Source organism: Daldinia childiae (assembly GCF_008694065.1).
Source record: "Daldinia childiae strain JS-1345 chromosome Unknown Scaffold2, whole genome shotgun sequence".
Taxonomy (NCBI): Eukaryota; Fungi; Ascomycota; class Sordariomycetes; order Xylariales; family Hypoxylaceae; genus Daldinia; species Daldinia childiae.
In genome coordinates this window covers 3,886,245-3,904,305 of record NW_022984643.1, presented here as the reverse complement: position 1 = coordinate 3,904,305, position 18,061 = coordinate 3,886,245, and the positions used below count along the sequence as shown (strand labels likewise).

Genomic DNA, 18,061 nt, shown 5'->3' with positions numbered 1-18,061 from the left:
GATACCTTCACCCACGGCTCAGCAGCCAAAAGGAGGATTCGGCACCCAGGGATTCGGAAGCAAAAGATACAAATATGTTTTTAAAAAAAAGAAAAGGAAACTTGGAAAGATCTCACTTATTTTGGAAATGCACCGAATAAAAATGCTTAAAAGCTACGCACAAATAAACTTCCTATCTCGTAAATAGGACCCTAAGACAATGTCCCTCGTAAACTCGGGTAAACAGTAAAAAATGAAAAAAAAGCAAAGGAGGTAGAATCCTACCAGGGTATAAGTAGATTTAGGAGTAGATCTACTAGGGATGGGTACCTATATAAGATGCGTGCAGCGCTCTCATGAAAGGGTATATAAAAGAGTCAAAGATAAGCATTCATAATTCAATCTATCCTAATATGTACCAAGGATATATAATACCTAATAAATCTCAGGTATAGTACGGTGTAAACCTTAGATTTTTGTATTACCCAGAGGGTAACCTCAAAGTGTGTATTAATAATGAAGACTCGCAACCTAGGACAATATTCACAAATCTCTCAAGCTAATATAATTAATCAAATTCGCTTTTTAATTTCTCGCTGATTATAACACAGCTACGTATAAGCCTTCATTAAATACCTATGCATGCCTACCCCCAAGGTAGGTAGGTAATCGCCCGTCCAAAATCATCGTGGTATCATGCACCCACCCCACCCCCTTTCCGCCCTTCCTATCCTCTCAAACGCTTTCATAACCTCGCTTGCTGCGGACATCCAACCCTCATAAGCTAAGTAGGTAGGTACCAAAGTAAAAAATACAAATAAAAAAAGGGCATCCTATGAATGCCAAAACCGCTGACCAATTTTTATCTTCCGCTGAAATACGCTAATGCAATCCGAAAAAAGAAAAAAGAAAACGCCCTGACATGCTTAGGTAGGTATGTACATATATGTAAGTGTGTGTGTATGTAATAATGAATGATACACTCGCTCCAACTCAACCAAATCATACAGCGACTTTATTGAGGTTCTTAAAGTTGATCCACTCGCACTTACAGCCGCCGGTACCGCCGTCGATACCGCCGAGGGACGAGTCGGCATTGCTCGTGGGGTTGACGAGGGTGCCGCCGAAGCCGCGGTCGGACAGGATGAGCTGGGCGTCCGTCAGGTTGACCGCGTGGTTACCCAGGATCCCGAACCGGTAGTTGATCTTCTTGCTCCGGTCCCCGCCGTGCATGTCCTCGGTCACGGTCACCGGGTACGGCATGGTGCCGGGAGTGTCTGCGGCCGCGGAGCCGTTGGTCCAGGGCACGGGGCCGCCGCCGACCAGGCGCGTGGTGTTCTCCATGCGTGTCCAGATTTGCACGAGGAAGCGCGTCTGGGCAAATGTTACTATAGACTTGGCCGCGGCTAAGGCGGCGCCGCCGTCCTCGTCTCCTGGGTTCGCTTTTACGGTGTCGATCATATACATAGTCTTGTCGAAGTAAGTGTAAAAGCCATAGTGCTCGGTAGACAAGCCGCGATCGAACAGACGAATAGGCTGCTGGGTGGCGTGCGGGAAGAGTTGGGCTGGAGCAACTGTGCCGTCGCCGTTCGTCTTCGGGGGAGGAAGATCACTTATAAGGTCGAACGCCGCGTCATCCCTCGAACCGATGGTATTATTGGGTTCTTGCCGACGAGTAAGCATATTAGGACCGACTGTTTTTTCGATCGATGTTAAGAGACTAATGAAGAACGGTGTCGGCTCTCCTGCTTTGTCGTCTTCTTCGATGTGATCCGTGGTATTCCCTAGAAAACGCATCTCTGCGATGGAAGGGGGTGCCGGGTTCGGTGTGAACCCTTGGTCCGTCAGGAAGCTCTGTCCTTTCCTGCCGGCCTGGTCCTCGTTGGTCATATTCCATAGAGTTCGAGTATTGTTGTCATATTGAATCTGGAAAATGAACTCAGGCTGGCTAGGCTGATGGGGGGCTACTGAATCATGCTCTTCCTTCGGCAGGGAGCACGACCAGGCTGTGTCTGGTGTTTCAATGAGACAGCCCGATTTCGCCTCGGAATTGTCCGGACCAGAAACGGTCAAAACTCCGGTGGGCATCGGCGGGAAATCCGTCAAATTGAGCCAAATCGAAGGGGTCTGGCTTTCGTCCGGATGCCGCCGTGTAAAGACAACAGCTAACACCACAGCGAGAATAATCGCAACAATTAGAGCACCGATAACTGCGAAACAAATCCGCCTTCTCTTCCTCCCTTCTCGACCCGGGCGTCCGAAGCACCCATTTTGGGGCATGCAACCGCGGCCTCTCCAAAAGCCGCCAACCTTCCTGGCGACCACTTCCTCCTTCTCGTGACGACGCCGCTGCATTTCAGTTCTATTGGCGTGGCCTCGAATTTCGTAAAAATGGTCGCCGGGAACGTACGAGCCAGGTGCGCGGTCGGGGAGCACGGCAGGTTGTACGGTACGGATCCCAGAGGGCGTCAAGGGGATTTCTGCCATGTCAATGGCGCCTTGAGAAGTCATCGTTCCCGGTAAGTTTGGCGTCATTGGACCGGGGGACGGGACACGTTGAGAGCTGACCACGTGTGGAGGGGGTAGTATCACGCCAAATTTGACTTGATTAACTGCCTTAGGAGGTGAATATGGCGGTGGTTCTTCGCTCGGCTTCTGGTTCTCCTCCAGAAGAATCCTGGCTTTCTCGGAATGTCCCTCGCGGCGGTCGGGTGATGCTGCACGAGACGAGGTGGCGACTGGCTGAGCTGTGAACTGCTGCTGAGATATCACTGGTGTATTGCTAGCCAACCCCTTTGAAGATGTACTACCCTTTTCGGCAGTCTTATTCCACCATTCTTGGGGAGCCGACGGCGATAGTGATGAGGGATTGGGAGTTGAGTTATTCGGCTGTTGTCTGGTATCCGGCTGCAAGGGATTGCCTTTTTCGTCCACTCCAGCCCACCATCCTTGAGGAGGAGCTGCTGTAGTGTTAAGAATAGGTTCCTGTACTTGCTTTTTGAATGGGTTCCATTGCTGCGGTGAAGAGCTCAAACGTGTGTCCTGCAGCTGCGGCTGCGGTTGCTGTTTGAAGGGGTTGGTTTGTTGTACAAAAGGAGTCGTGATATGGTCCCACCAGCCACGAGATGGACTGTTGGCACTTTCGGGACTCACTATCGTTGCTTGAGGCTTGGCTGACTTGCGAACCGCCGTAGGACTCCCGTCTTCTTCAAAAAGAGTGCACGGTGTTCCAATACTGTCATCATCGTCCAGATCAAGCCATGCAGATTGCCTCTCCTTGGGTTTAAGGTCTGCTGGTAGGGTGGGTACGGGAGGTACATCAGCATTTACTGCAGTACCGCCATATACGCTGGGCTGTGAATAAAAACTTGACACAGCTCTAGACGACTGGTATGGCGATTCACTCTCTTCTGTGTCTGGAGACCACACGGAGCGCAACTGTTGTGGTGTGAGAGCTGTAGGATTTCCCTGTTTCGGAGCGTATCTTCGCAGATCATTTGGCGTCTCGATGACTGCAGTCTGTGGGCTAGGCTGATGATCCAGCAAGTTATCCGAAGGTACCGCTATTCCGATGACGATTGGTCGAGCTACCGGAGAAAGGTCTGAAGTGGGAGCCTGTACGAGCCTGTTGCTTGCTCTCGCACCACCCATGTACCCAGGTCTTTGCTTAAGCCACGAAAAACTGCCAATCGAAGCAGAGGAAGGTTCTCCTTCTAGAGCGTGAAGAGCGACAGCATCAGCAAATTTTGGTTGTTGCGTAGCTGGTACTGGTCGACTAAAGTTGGACATGTCTGTGACGACTTTGATACCAGCCTTTGCATTCTGGGCCTTCTGCCTAGCTCTGGACTTCACACGAGTTGGTTTTTGGATCGAGTATCGTATTGGATTGCGCGAAATGCTCTGTGTAGTAGTAGACCTGAACGACTTGCGCGCTATATCATCCGAAAGGTCAATGAGGAGTCTATCCTTATCCTCCGTCACTCTTTGTACCTCCCCGTCCGAATCTTCCCAGTCTTCCCATTCGTCCTTGGGGTTCGATCGACTAGATGGCTTCCCTAAAGGACTATTCGGAGAAGGTTTTATTACCTTCATGATGGATGATGTAAGTTAGGTAGCAAATAAGTAATAATGCTAAAGAGAATATTTTTTAAGTATTTCCCAAAAGCTATACCAAATTCAAAGTGCCTGCGTTGAAGTTCGGCGCATCAAGAATGGAATCAAACAGGAATCGGTAGAGATAAAATGTCGGGTGAAGTTGTCTATGCGACTGTCCTGCAAAAATGGTTACGCGTAAGGGGAAGGTTTTTGTTGAAAAGAATAGAAGATTTCAAGTCATTAAGAGCCACCAATTTGATTCCAGATGAATAGGTAGGTATTATCATGATAGGGAAATAGCACGTCTTTGTACAAACAAAAAGAAATGTTCAAAAACAATACGCTAGGTGAGAATTAGATGTAAGAAGTCATTGTAAGATAAGACAGCTGGCGAGGGCCAATATTAAATGGACCAGAACAATGACTGGCAAAGGACGTATCACCTCGCCTACAATCCACGCATCAGTGCAAACAATATGACTACGATACATTTGACAGGAAACTCGAATTAACCAACGATCAACCTACCCGATTTAATAGGTCGGACAAGAAAATTCGATATGTGAGTGGTCAAGCTGTCGGTAGCCCCATTACACGACATCAAGCCAACGCAAGGTTAGGGTGTGGTCTGGGGGGCTTAAAGACGCCTTCGCGGCTAACAGATGAGAGGCCATATGAAGCTTCTGGATGGTGGAATTTGGGGTTGAAGCAGATGAGCGTTAGATGTAGCCGCCGAGTTGTAGGACAACATAGCCCCCATTGGTCAAGCATTTTTAAACCAAGAGATGGCTAGACAACGGTTGGGCGGTAATGTATTCGCATCGCGGCTGCAACCCTACCGGGTTCCACACTTCCCGTTCCTCTAAATGTTACGCTATGGTGTACACTATGGTGCATTGCATGCGTAGGCGGTAAACATAGATACGGAAACGCATTTTATGTTGGTGTAGGAATGGAGATGGATGTTGTGCATATAGAAGTGGCGGAATTTAGAAAGGAGAAAAAAAAAAAGATTGATGGGACTGAATGGAACTGCAGTCATTTGCATTGCATCTTCTGTATGTAGAACCTATCAAATCAATCAAATCAATCAATATAGTGGGTCATATATATTAAGTCAGCAGCTTTTATGAATTCCAGTTCTTTTACGTGCTTAATAAGTAAGTACATGTAGTTTGTACACTTGAGGTAACAAACAGGCCTTGGGCCTTCTTAACTGGCCTCTCGGTTGTTTCCAATATCTTTCACAACACTGATGAGACACCATCACCAGCAATGAGCTACTTGATTGGTGTCTCATATGACATGCGTCCGATACATTGTTAGAGAATACCATCGGGTTTTCTCATTATCTTGGGACTATTAACATAAAGTAGATCATATCTATAGGTACCCAATTCATCTACTGACCAAATATGACAATATTCTCCGTCTTCAAATTTAGTCACATTAATATGCGAGTAATATGCGAGTCATTCGATGTTTATTTATTTAGAATCGGCATCTCGCGTTCCGTTCGATACACAAGCTTAGCATCATTGAAGGCTGCATCTTCCACAGCCTCGATGTTCAATGCCGACACATCTAATTCATGGAAAGGTTCCCCATACTCGAATTCACAGCCCGGTTCCCCCACAGCCCCCCATTTACATTTACATCTACATTTACATTTCTTTTTCCATCTCGACTCTATGGGTTTCATCGCATTAAGGCCCCAACAACTTCTGTATACTACCATCCTACTGTACTAATATTCCAACAACGCGATGGTATGTCGGGAAACATAAGGTATCGTACGTAGTATTTCCCCTTTATCATGCCTAGGTTTAAACAGTTACGACATGGTATCCTTATAGGAACGTGGGGTCCATCTGACGGTTCCGCTCTTCAGGTCGCCGACAGCCGAAGTTTGGTAAACGAATTCGTCGGTCTTGGAGAACCAATCTATATCCCATCTAAATTATTAATCTCAGCCTCGCTAGAATCACTTGATGGTATCACAAGACAGCCACATAACCTATTCTAAGGGATATCTACGTATTATCCAGCCCAGCCCAGCTCGGCTTACTGCAGCCGAAGTTGGACTATAGTTATACAGACAAGCCCATCTATTACAGTACGAAGGTCAGTCATCATCGTATAGAGGTGACCCGGAGTTCTTTATCAACGAATGGTATATTGTCAGTTAAAGTATCCTAGTACCTACGCTAATTATATTAGAGATCCGCTGGTACCATCAGGGCTCAATAAAAGGTAGCTTTCTTAATTCACAGCTATCAACGTAGCGCATGGCTATCGCTTCTCCTTTTTCTACTCTCAAAAAAGGCCGAAGGATCCTTGTTTATTATTGATGAAAACTCGGGGCCGTTGCCGTTCAGGTAAACACACGCTATTCTCATATGACCCGCCAAGGATCCGATTAGAGTCTTGTCGTCATTGCTCAACCACTATGCAGCTATTCGAGAAGCGTGACCATAGCCGTTGACCCGAAGTTGATATAAAGTCGCCCAGGGTGATCTTCATTGACTTGATACTACCCCGTGCTGGAGATAAATCCTACTACACTACGGTAGGAAGTAGTATACAGTAACTTGCATTCGGCAACATAGGTAGCTTAAATATTTGGAAGGTTGGAATAAGGGAAGAACTCCGCGTACTCCGGATCTAAAGAAGGTAGGAATACGTACCATCTTCCATCCACTGACACCCACTGACATCCGGAAGCCTGTTCTAGCTCACAGTTATTAGGTCGCAGCTAGGGGGATCATATGCGGGTAACATTATACGCTACTCTATAGAGTGGGAGCCAAGAAGTTAACTCCGCATCAGAGAGTTGAAACCCTTGGCAAAGACTAATAAAAATCCACCTAGAACAAAGTCCAACTATTATACAATAGGTTTAGGTAAGCTAGTTATATCCAATAGGAGTTGGCAAACTGGGGATACTCATATATGCACTAGCTTCTCATTCGCCCAATTTTTATGATCCTTCATCCTCCTGGTAGCCCTAGGACCGACATCCTACCCCCAGACTCAACCATTTACATAGTTTTACTAAGCTTTCAAATAAGTCAAACAACCATCGGCTTGATTGAAACAAGAGTCGATCTACGGCGTTATTAATATGCCGCGTTAGATATTACCTAAAAATGGTTTAGGTCGACCATCGTTGAGCGACTATAACACGTGTGTCATTCGACGTCAGTGCCCAGGGCAAAGTCCGGGACGTAACCCCCTGACAGTTGCGCTCGCTGGTGCGACAAGGATTCTCAATTCGCGAATCATCATGGCTGCCCTGCCCTGCCCTGACTAATATAAAGGCCAGCCTTATTGGAGACACGCCTATCCCGAACATGTCGTTCCTGTTGTAGGCGATGCGACATAATGAAGCAGGAGGTGACAAGACTTCGATTATGCCTATTCTGTCTATTAAGTCCGCTCCACTGTCTCTGTCTACTTCGAGAACATAACACGCGCGAGATCCTCTGCAACCTCGAACGGGACATTTCCCGTTGCGCGCTTTTCCTTACAAGTATATAATGTTTGTACATCTTTTACATATCTATAGTTAGACGACATACGAGTTTGGGTATGAGCTTGGGAAAGAAGGTTTATCGTATTTATTGTTTTATTATTTCTTAATCAAGCAAGACAAATTCGAATTTATACATATCATGACCATCTCAAATAGAGATACCCAGCAAACCACAACTGTCATGGCCACACCCCAACGGTATAATGGTCCTGCAAAGGACGGGGACTGGAACAACTATCGAGACACCATCACAGCGCTATATCTAGAACAGAACAAGAGCTTGAAAGAAGTCATGCGTATCATGCGGGAGGAATACTACTTCTTCGCGACGTAAGCTTCTGCCTGTGACCCCAGCGCATAGATAACCACCAACCTATATGTCTAACCCAGCACCTAGGGAAAAGATGTACAAGATCCGCTTCAATAGATGGGGCCTACACAAGAAACTAAGGGCTCACCAGGTGGCTGAGCTTCTAGTTCAACGGGGTCGCCGCGCCGCCGTCGGCAAGACATCGGTATCCTTCGTTCACGGCCGCAAGGTCGATGCGGATAGGCTCAACGCGTACCTCCGACGAGTCTCGCCTGCTAGTCGCAAGGAACTCATAGCGATCCTGTCGGGTAAGATAGAATCTGTCGAGGCCCAGAAACGCAGCATAGAGGAGATTATATGCCGTACCCCGTCTCCCGAACCAGGGCCGATATCAGTACCAAGACGTGTGGAAGCTCCCGACGGCCTACGGCTCCCTGAGGAGTGCATGCAGATAGTGCAGAGCTACGTCGGGGGTGCCTTGGAAGGGTCTCTCTGGCAGCTCACTCCCGACAAGGAACTAGTATTTCCACGCCGACCGAGGACGTGGCTGGACCCTGTGTCGTCTGCCAGACAATTATTTATCAACGGTTTCACAAAACAAGGTTTCCGCATGATAAGGATAACCTTCGATGACTATAGAGAAGTTATGATGCGGCAAGATCCGTCACTACTCGTCGAGACATGTCTCGCCTTGGGGGCGCTTCTACAATCCGGACCAGGCCTTGCCGAGTCCTTAATCAACTACGCCTGCGGCATGTCCCGCATCGTTTTCGGTCCTAGACACCCTATACACTTATTATTTATGAGATTAAAAGGCGCTAGCCCAGCTGAAATAACAAGCTTTATCGGCCTGATCATACAAGGCTTCCTACAAGCCGTGCAAGCTGACAGCCGCCTCAAACCGACATGGCTAGCAACTATATATCGAGCCATGCTCAATAGCAACTTCATCGAGATGCATACGGCGCAGAAGTACATGCAAGATCTCATTGCAGATCTCGAGAATTCGCCGTCGCCGTCGGTGGATCCACCCGAACAGGATGCCATAAAGAAGGATATCGATCTCTTACGGCACCACTTATCGTGGCTAACGAACCTCCACAACAAGCCGACAGAGGCGGCGGCATCGGCGCATACACTAGTCGAAACGTGTGGAGGACGGGATCCACGGCTGGCACGGTTCAGTTGCTATAATATGCTGCGGACGCTGCCAACGAGCCACGAGGTGAGCCCCGAGGAGGCCGTCGACCTTTTGACGCATAGCCTAGAGATATGCGAGACGGAATTCGGGCGCAACGACAACGCCACGGTTACTTTACTCGCCACATTACAAAGCTACCTACGCCGCGTCGGGAGGGCAGAGGACGCGCAAAGAGTGCGCGCCGACTTCGAGAAGCGATGGGACGAAGTCATGGACGATATGAGCAGGCTAAAGACGTGACCCGTTGCCCTGATGAATACCTACTACATGGTGCAATGAGGGGATACATATATATATAAGCGTACGGAATATTGGTTCGGCTGGAACTTGGCTTTGCTAGGTACCTTGAGACCAAGATAATATGTATGTATGTATGTCCTCTATGTAGTGAGCTGCAGCTTTCGACACGGAAAGCTGTGGCTAGGGTATTCGTCAGGGGGTAAACTGAAATAAAGTAAAACAAATAAATAAATAAAATACAAAATACAGTTATCCAAACACCTCCTCATTATCTATGTTTGTTATTAGTTACCTATCGTATATTGAACCAGTAAGTTTTCTCTTAGATAATCTATTATTATTATACTTTTTATTTCTATTTTTCTTTTCTTTTTTATAATTCATCCCGCCTCCGCTGCGCCCCCGGCTTCTCCCCCCGTCTCCGCCTCAGCAAATCGAGGAGCGGCTGGCTCCAACCCGGGGCGTCCGGACCTTGGCTAATAACTTCCAAGTGGTACTCCCAACACCCTTCTTCCAACGAATCCGGCCCCCCAGCTTCGCACACGCTAGCTTCGGTTACGCTTGCGCTCGTCGGCCACACGCCGAGCACGGCGCCGACTTCCTCGTCGAGGAAGACATCGGATACAATGCGCGCGACCTTGGCCTTGCGCGCGTCCCAGACCGGGTCCGTCCGCTGCAGTATCTCTAGGAAGTGCCGCATGCCGCCGTGCGCGAGGAACTGCGCCGCGACCAGCGGGCTCTTCAGCAAGCCGTCTAGCACGGCGAGACTCAGACGCGCAGCGTACGCCTCGGCGGATTCGTCCGGCGAGCCGGCCGTCGCAGTAGGTTGCAGCGCGGAGAAGAGCTCTGATCTCAGGGATGCGGGGGAGGCGTTAGACGGGCAATTTTTCTCGAGAAGGGAGTCCCAGGCCTGCTCTACGGCGCGCAGCGCGGGCTTGTTGTTGCGCACGGAAGACGCGAGGATGGCGGAGGCGAGGAAGTCGGTGCGCTGGGATAGCGGCCGCTGGGCCTGCGCTGGGTCGCGCGCGGCGAGCAGGCAGAAGAGCGCGTGCAGGACGGCGGGGTCGGAGGCGATTTGCAGGCCGTAGTATATCCCGTGGGAGAGATCTTCTAGGTCCTCTAGGGCTTTGTCGAGATCGTCGGGGTTGACGGTGGTCCCTGAAGAAGAAGATTTCTTCACTGTTTCGAGGGCCGAGGTGAAACCCTCGTTTTTCTCCTTCGGCGCCTTGACTACGCCTACGGGCTCGTAGGCCGGGGCGCCGGGGGGGATTCGGGGCTGGTCGTTGTCGTCGTCGTCGTCGTCGTCCTGGGGTGTTTCGGGGTCGACGACGACGACGGACCGGTCTACTGGTAAGCCTTCCAGGGCAGCAGGATTTTCTTCCGCGGGGTTATACAGCTTGGCTTGTTTCTGGCCGGTCTGGACGTCGAGCTGGACGTGTAGGCCGGGGGGAAGATCCTGGTCGTCGTGGACGGGTTGGAAGTCCTCTGTGGCGGAGAAGACTTTTGGATAGCATTCGGCGGGGTTGTCGGTGTGGCATATAAGTTCTGTTTCTGCGGAGGGGGATTCAGATGGCGGGGATGATGCATGTGTGAAGGAGAGAGCGGATGAGGCAACTAAGGTTGCGATTGCAAGTCTCTTCATAATATTATGTGCATATGAATGCTTCATTATGTTATGTCAAGTGAGAGTAGTGAAATATAAAAGTCGATAATGAGTAGTTATAATAAAACGCCACTTTGTTAATGTTGAGATATATAGGTATATAAGTCGTTCTTGTAAGTGAGCTTTTTGTAAGTTGAGCGATGTGGCAACGTCTTATTTAGGACAGTTTGCAATAGCTAAACTGGACACGACGACGAGTTTGTCCAAGCCTCGCAGACTAAGATAAGAAGGATAGTAATATGAAGAATTATATAGAAATATGAGTAGATTCTTACATTATTCCTATTATAACGAATTCATAATACCTTCTTCAAGTTAGCAATAATTATAGAAATACATACACATAGTTACGTTAAATTTATAAGACTTAGTTATACCGACATGTACTAATACAATACAGTACGCAATACAGTAAAACTTCAATATTAACACATTAAAGCTTACCCATTACGCAACCCTGATTGGTCCAAAACGCCCCCACCATTATGCCTCAATTCCAGCGTCTTTAACGGAATACCTACACATCTTAAAGCTCGATATATCATAGCTTGACGACATCATTCTCCGAAGCCAATTGGGCCATATCCCACATTTCACCACCACCACCACCACCACCACCACATAACCCCGAGATGCAGGCTCTCCGGACTAGAGCAGCTTGCGCAGCCAGGCGCGCGCGGCCTACCACCACCACAACCACCGCCGCACCGCGAGCCTCGCGATCCTACGCCTCCGGCCACGATAGCCATCACCATCACGCACCCGAGGTAGCAGAGGGATTAGGAGTACGTCTTCCCACGCCACAAGGAAAAAGTAATAAACAAAACAGAGAATATTAACTAACTAAACCTCTCCCCCAACTACAGACATCATTCTACGTCTTCGCCGCCGCCGTCCCCGCCAGCTACGTCGCCTACTCGATCTCGCGGCCGGGCCCCGACGGCGAGGAGTCCAGCTTCTCCTCGTGGCTGCGGTCCTTCGACTACTTCAACGACTGGGAGCTGCGCAACACCCTGCGCACCAACATCATCGAGCAGGCCGCCCACGACAAGCACTTGCTCATGAACGCGGGCAAGAGCACGCACGTCGAGCTTAAGACGCCCGAGTATGTCTCTTTATACTATCATATCATATCATATCCTACCCTCTCCCTTTCCTTTTCCTTTTCCCTCCCTTCCATACTACGGTATCATTTGGCAGAAACACGCATAGGAGAGGATAAATAACTATAAGGGGGGGAAAGACCGAAAGATTATATATAGAGATAGAGAGAGATCAATGCTAACATACCCACCCAGACTCCTCTACTCCGGCTGCCCCTGGAACGTCCCAGCAGGCCACTACCCGAACCTCGACCACGTCACCGCGCACTACCACAATCAAGCCGCCGTCGAAGAGGAGCGCAAAGTCAAGGCCCTACTAGCCAAGGCCAAGGCGCAAGAGCAGGAGCAGAAGCAGGAGACTTCGTAACCGGCCGCATACATAATATATATCTATATATCTACATTGATATATCTCGGCGCGGCAAATGTACATAAGCATAACATTAGGTGCCTTAGGTTAGTTACCTAGGGACCTAAGTAGACAGGCCTCTCGAAACAATCAGACGGGTGGCTGCTAGATAAAGTAATGGCCTTTTTATTTTGTCGTTTACCGATTGAATTTGATTGGCTCTTGTGGGATTTGTTAGAGCTCTATTGTATGCCTTACGCACCTATCCAGCTCAAGTCGACCTCGATTCTAAATATCCCGTATCGAGTACCGCATATGGAAAACCTCTTCAGACCAATCCCTCCTGAGGAAGATCTATCATTGGGGGCACTATCGAGAATTTGACATATAGAAACTTCGTAAATAAACATGATTTCAGTACAGGTCCTCTTTCTGAATTTCGTCAACGTCTATGTGGTGTAGTACGTATCCTCCGTTGGAAATAGAAATAGTTATACTACAATTATCAAGCAACAAGTTGCCTCACTGGAGGAATTATAGCCCATATATTAGCAATCATTTGGTTTACCTATTCACAGATAAACAACTTACAAACAAACTACGTCACTAGGAATCAATGGTCATTATCCATTCCAGGTTAGCACATTACGAGGAAACGGGCACAAAATACCTTATCGTGCTGAACCCTAGGACTCTCATAACTTAATTATGTACCTAGAAAAAAAAAGGTAGACATTGTATTGTCAAATGAGACACGAGAAATACGAGGCACAGCAATCACGTCATCAAAGAAATCCGCGTGGTAATGTGCTTAGCGCAGACTGATCTCATATCATTATCATGTAGCGCATTCGGTTGATGGTCATTTGCCTATCTACCGAGAAAGAACCGTTCCGTTCGCCCAATCCATGAATACAAGTGCAAGAACCCTCCAACTTTCCACAGACTGACTACTTGAGAGGGATGAATCGAGAAGAGTGAGTAGCACCGATACCGGGTCTACCGTGCTTGACGGGCTTGCTGTAGAAATTGTTAGCCATCTGCATATTTTTTTATATACGTATTATTTAGTAGGTATCCTGGACGTACTATGAGATGGAGAATTCGCCCAGGTAGTGGCCAACCATCTCAGGTCGGATTTCGACCTGGTTGAACTCCTTGCCGGAGTAGATGCCGATGACGCTGCCAATCATCTCGGGGACGACGATCATGTCTCGCAGATGCGTCTTGACGAGGTCAGGCTTCTCGTTGGGCTTAGCCTCCTGCTTAGCCTTGCGCAGCTTCTTGATCAGGCCCATAGGCTTTCGCTTAAGACCTCGGTTGATCCGACGGCGGGCTCGGGCGTGGACGACATCGCGAAGTTGCTCGGAGCTGAGGTCGAGTAGACTGTTATCGTAAAAAAAAATCATGTTAGCCTCAAAAATATTCAATTCAGACTCCATCCCACCAAAAAAAAAATAATCCGGACGGATTTTGCGACTCAACAGTCGCGTCTATATGGGATTCGATTGTAGGAAAAGTAACATACGCGTCAAGGTCAATTCCTCGGTAGGAAAACTTGCGGAACTGTCTTCTCTTCTTGAGCTCGGCGGCCTCCTCAGCGTTCTGCGCATCCAAAGTCAGTCGCATATTCTTCAATCGAATATTATCTCCATAGTAAGAGTAGTAATCAACGGCGGGATTAAATAACGTACGTAGTCGGGATCGTCAGCCATGATTACGGTTGGGTGATGCTCAAGAAGTTTCGCTGATCGAATGTGGGTTGTCGCTGTCGAAGAGCGAAATTGTTCAAGATTGAGATGGGGGGGGTTGTTGAGTTTCTAGACTTGGAGGTGGATAATTTGGTAGAAGGCTTCGCTTAGGTTTGCCTGCACTAGCCCCAAGTGATTACAGGAATTTTTTGTGTGAGGGTTGTGGCCCCAAGTCGTGTGCGCACGAGCCAAGTAATAGGGTACGTACAAGTTGAATGTCCAACCGAGTTGGCGAGTTGGCGGACTGTCGGGTGGGGTTGTGGCCGTGCGTGGCTCAAGCTCAAGCTCAAGCTCCACCTGCCGGATGGTCAGGTCAGGATGGTTACCTTCCGGCATATGGGTTAGGTACCTAATGACTTCCCCGGAATAACGACTTCCAATCACAACTGGAGAGCAATTGTTAGTATCCTCTCACTACTACAATTATAACAGGCATAATTATGAGCAAAGAAAGTTATTATTCTGTACCTAGGCAGCTCAAATAAAATATAAAGACCGAATTATTCACACCATACCGGATAAGCAAGGTCAGACCGTAAAAAAGGCCGAGTGAAAGTGTAGATAGGTAATTAAGCAGATGACTTATTGATAGCATTCATTAATATAGCGATGGCTTTGCCTTTTTTGCCCTGCCTCGAGGCTTCTATCTGCACTAGTATATAATACATAAACATGGAATAGCCGGTGTGGAATTATTTTTGCTGCAATTCCACCCGGTTCCGAGTCCGAAATAACCCATAGGGATATCACCAAAACTAATAGCGAAAGACCCCGAGTAAATCGTTAAAAAGACCAGAAAAAAGAAACATTGCTTTTCGTAGGCAACTTGAAAACTCCATGAACGCCTCCCTTAAAACGATAAGCCTACGTCCGCCGTAACGGGAAAGGCAGCGACCGCAGAGAATCAGATGCGTAGCCCTTGGATCCATCATATGCACCATGCGTACACAACAAAATTATTCGCTCGGCTGTGTCTCTCACTTCATAATGACATGATCTTCAACTAAAATCATCAGTTCAGCTGACCTTTTCAGTCACATCTGTCTTTATCTCGACTTCGCTTCGAAGAGCCGTCATTTCGTTCGTCAGATACGTAATCTTTTCCTCTTGAGATCTCCCCGTTGCTTCCATCGCTTGGACACGTTCATTCAGTTGCCTGACTTGCTCCTCGAGACCGTGGATGTAAGCCCATATCCCTTGATCAGTCGCAAATATATTATTGCTAGTGCTATCACCGCTGCCACCGTTCTGGTTCGGACCATTAGACGCGTGGGAATGGCCGATCCCGGGACCAGCAACTATTTGTTGGCCAGAACTCCCAGGCGCCGATTGAGAAGCAGGGGCAGAGCTCTGTATAGCTCCCGCGGAGGCGGCGTATCTAGCAGCGTCGACCGCGGCAAATCCAGGCACTTCGATATTCTCAGTATGAAAGTGTGCATTAGGAGACTCTGGGCTGTACAAACCTGGAGGTGTGTGCCGATCCGACTGGTGACGGTTAAAGTGCTGTTGCTGGAACTGCGCCGTCAGGCTCGGCGAGCGCTGTCTATTAATATTTGTAGAGTCATGGCCCTGCCCGCCAGAGGGGCTTAAGGGTTTAGGGCTCTCGGTCATTGCGCTTTGAGCGTACATAGCTGGATTGCTAGCGCCTACAGGGAGAGATGAGATGCTGGTGCCGGGAGTCTGGGACGCGTTCGAACTTCCGGAACCACGATCCACATTGGGTGGATAGAGTCGACCCGTAGCAGACCCTGAAGGTTGAGGTGTTAAAAAAGGTGAAACGTAGAGTTCGAGTAGTGTTTGGTTACCTTGAACATGCTGAGCTTTTATGCTGGGTAAACTAAGACGCCGTCTCTCTTCCTCCGTCAACTCACCTTCGTTGGAACCATCATACACGACACCAGTCATCGCGGAATCATCGCCCTCCATGTGGCTTGAACCGTCCACCTCTTCTTCGCCGAGAAAGCTTCCTAAGCTACTCCGACGACCAACGCAACCGCCAGGACCTTTGCTATGCCGTGCCAAAGCATCGCCGCGCGCAAACTTACGGTCACACTTTGGACATACGTGGGGTTTCTCTCCGGTGTGTAGTTTGGTGTGACGCTTAAGATCATGCAAGCGACGGAAACGCATTGAACACGTTTGACAAACATATGGCTTCTCTTGACTATGAGTCAGGAGATGACTCTTCAGATTGTGGTGGCGCGTAAATTCCGTCTCGCAGTAGGGACACTTATGCTTTTTCGAATTCGGCGAGCGTGGTCCACCCTGCTGATTCGGTGTCATCGGCATGCTCATGCCCCGGATCGGAGGAGCCGGCATGTTGGTCGAAGCAAGAACACCAGGGTATGATAGCGAAGTGACTCCCTTCTCTTCCATAGGAGCTGGCGGCTGCGTTCCGAAGCCGGGATGCTCATTATGTCCATCAAGCTCCATGGGCCCAGGGCTAGTCGTCACTGGCGCGCCAGGTCCACCCCCTAAGCTACCCAAGCTAGTCGCGCTCTGAGGACTAATGTCATCGGGCTTTGATTCTGGATTTTGGGCGTCGGGGAGCGGTATGGATACGGGAGGAGGCGCAGGCTGCACGTCTTCTACCTGAGGAGCAGCTTGAGGTGGTTCCTGGCGGGATTCCTGAGAAATATCCTGTGGAATATCTTGGGACACATCCTGAGGAGCTTCCTGAGGTCGGCTCATGGCGAGAGCGCTAGCAGACATCAATGCAGATTGAGCTTTGAAGGCAGTATTATCGCTAGCACCAGAAACTTGTATCTTGTACTGCTCTTCTTCTCTGCGCCGCTCCTCCTCGACGGCTGCAGCTCCAGTTAAAGGTGGAGAGAATCTCGGTGGTAGGCCGAGCCTGGCTACTTTTGATGGCGATAGCTCACGATGGAGTGCCGATAACGCCGAGGACGGAGAGACAGGCGAAGATTCCCGCTGCCTCTTAAGCGACTGTGTCGCACGAGCAGCTTCAGCAGTTAAGGTCTCGACAGAAACAGGATCGGAGGGAATCGTAGGTTGGGAGGTATTAGATGAGAAGGGCGGGGCTTCCGTCGCGACGGGACCTTTCTCGGACGCCATAGGTCCAAACAAGAATTACCCAGAACACGATTAAGGTCCCTATAAAAAATGACTCGGTATCGACGTAGAAGAGACGCGAAGGAAGCTCGGGCGCATCAACGACGCATCGTTTAAGCTCGATGGATAGTAAGGCTAGATGTGTGGCTGGAGGACGTGGCTGCTGCTGCTATGAATTGATGGTGTTGTTGATGATCGCGGCAAAGCGCGTCCAAAAGGCTGATCTTTTTAGGATTTTTCCCTTTTTTTCTTCTTACTATAAATGAGTAATAATTTTATCAATCAAAGAATCAGGTATTCCTTCTTGTATATTTTGCCGATAGAAATTAGTTAACGACAATACAATTGCACTAGGTTGCGCGGGTAGAGATTCGGCAGGTCAACAGTGTAAGTGGACGACTGAGCCGCAAAAACGAGATGGTAGGTTGTGGATGAGCAGGAAAAAAAGTGCTTGGGGGGGAACGTCAAATTGTGGTGGTGCAGGCGCAGGTGGCAGTGGGAAGGGGAAAAAGAGGCGGAGGCGGCGGCAAGTTCCAGTTTATTGGCGCTGATGCGCTGATGCGTGAGGTGTCGGAATTATTTTGGTTTGGTTTAGCTTGGTAATTTCGCACTGTAACCTAGGTATCGTTTAGGTCCTTCCACACAGTGATAGATTAAGCTAGGTACAATACTTACCCAACTAGGTACAGTGCATGCAGAGGCTCTCGATAGTTACATGTACCTAAAAACACCAAGAACAGATACCTTAGGCTTAGGTAGGTAC

At 48.7% G+C, this 18,061-nt stretch overlaps 6 protein-coding genes across 7 annotated transcripts; 2 read left to right on the top strand and 4 right to left on the bottom strand.

Moving 5' to 3' along the window:
* Positions 1–981: 981 nt before the first annotated feature.
* GL218_01952 (uncharacterized protein) lies at positions 982–4,071 on the bottom strand (the record flags this gene model as incomplete). Its single annotated transcript, XM_033578440.1, has 1 exon — positions 982–4,071. The coding sequence occupies one exon, from the start codon at positions 4,069–4,071 to the stop codon at positions 982–984; it is 3,090 nt and encodes a 1,029-aa protein (XP_033438832.1).
* A 3,719-nt stretch (positions 4,072–7,790) lies between these two features.
* On the top strand, positions 7,791–9,360 carry GL218_01951 (uncharacterized protein; the record flags this gene model as incomplete). Of its 2 annotated transcripts, XM_033578438.1 has the most annotated exons (3): positions 7,791–7,939; positions 8,007–8,227; positions 8,303–9,360. In XM_033578438.1, the coding sequence occupies 3 exons, from the start codon at positions 7,791–7,793 to the stop codon at positions 9,358–9,360; spliced, it is 1,428 nt and encodes a 475-aa protein (XP_033438828.1). The 2 variants fall into 2 exon arrangements, with proteins under 2 accessions (XP_033438828.1, XP_033438829.1); XM_033578439.1 differs by having other exon boundaries at positions 8,007–9,360.
* A 373-nt stretch (positions 9,361–9,733) lies between these two features.
* GL218_01950 (Nucleotide exchange factor SIL1) lies at positions 9,734–11,029 on the bottom strand (the record flags this gene model as incomplete). The annotated part of the gene is made up of 1 exon (XM_033578437.1): positions 9,734–11,029. The coding sequence occupies one exon, from the start codon at positions 11,027–11,029 to the stop codon at positions 9,734–9,736; it is 1,296 nt and encodes a 431-aa protein (XP_033438830.1).
* Positions 11,030–11,655: 626 nt separating this feature from the next.
* On the top strand, positions 11,656–12,493 carry GL218_01949 (NADH-ubiquinone oxidoreductase 17.8 kDa subunit, mitochondrial; the record flags this gene model as incomplete). The annotated part of the gene is made up of 3 exons (XM_033578436.1): positions 11,656–11,808; positions 11,890–12,128; positions 12,322–12,493. The coding sequence occupies 3 exons, from the start codon at positions 11,656–11,658 to the stop codon at positions 12,491–12,493; spliced, it is 564 nt and encodes a 187-aa protein (XP_033439186.1).
* Positions 12,494–13,425: 932 nt separating this feature from the next.
* Positions 13,426–14,190, bottom strand: GL218_01948 (40S ribosomal protein S15; the record flags this gene model as incomplete). The annotated part of the gene is made up of 4 exons (XM_033578435.1): positions 13,426–13,495; positions 13,565–13,861; positions 14,004–14,080; positions 14,170–14,190. 4 exons carry the CDS (start codon positions 14,188–14,190, stop codon positions 13,426–13,428), a joined length of 465 nt encoding a protein of 154 aa, XP_033439185.1.
* Positions 14,191–15,243: 1,053 nt separating this feature from the next.
* GL218_01947 (Transcriptional regulator CRZ1) lies at positions 15,244–17,301 on the bottom strand (the record flags this gene model as incomplete). Its single annotated transcript, XM_033578434.1, has 1 exon — positions 15,244–17,301. One exon carries the CDS (start codon positions 17,299–17,301, stop codon positions 15,244–15,246), a length of 2,058 nt encoding a protein of 685 aa, XP_033439179.1.
* Positions 17,302–18,061: the final 760 nt, after the last annotated feature.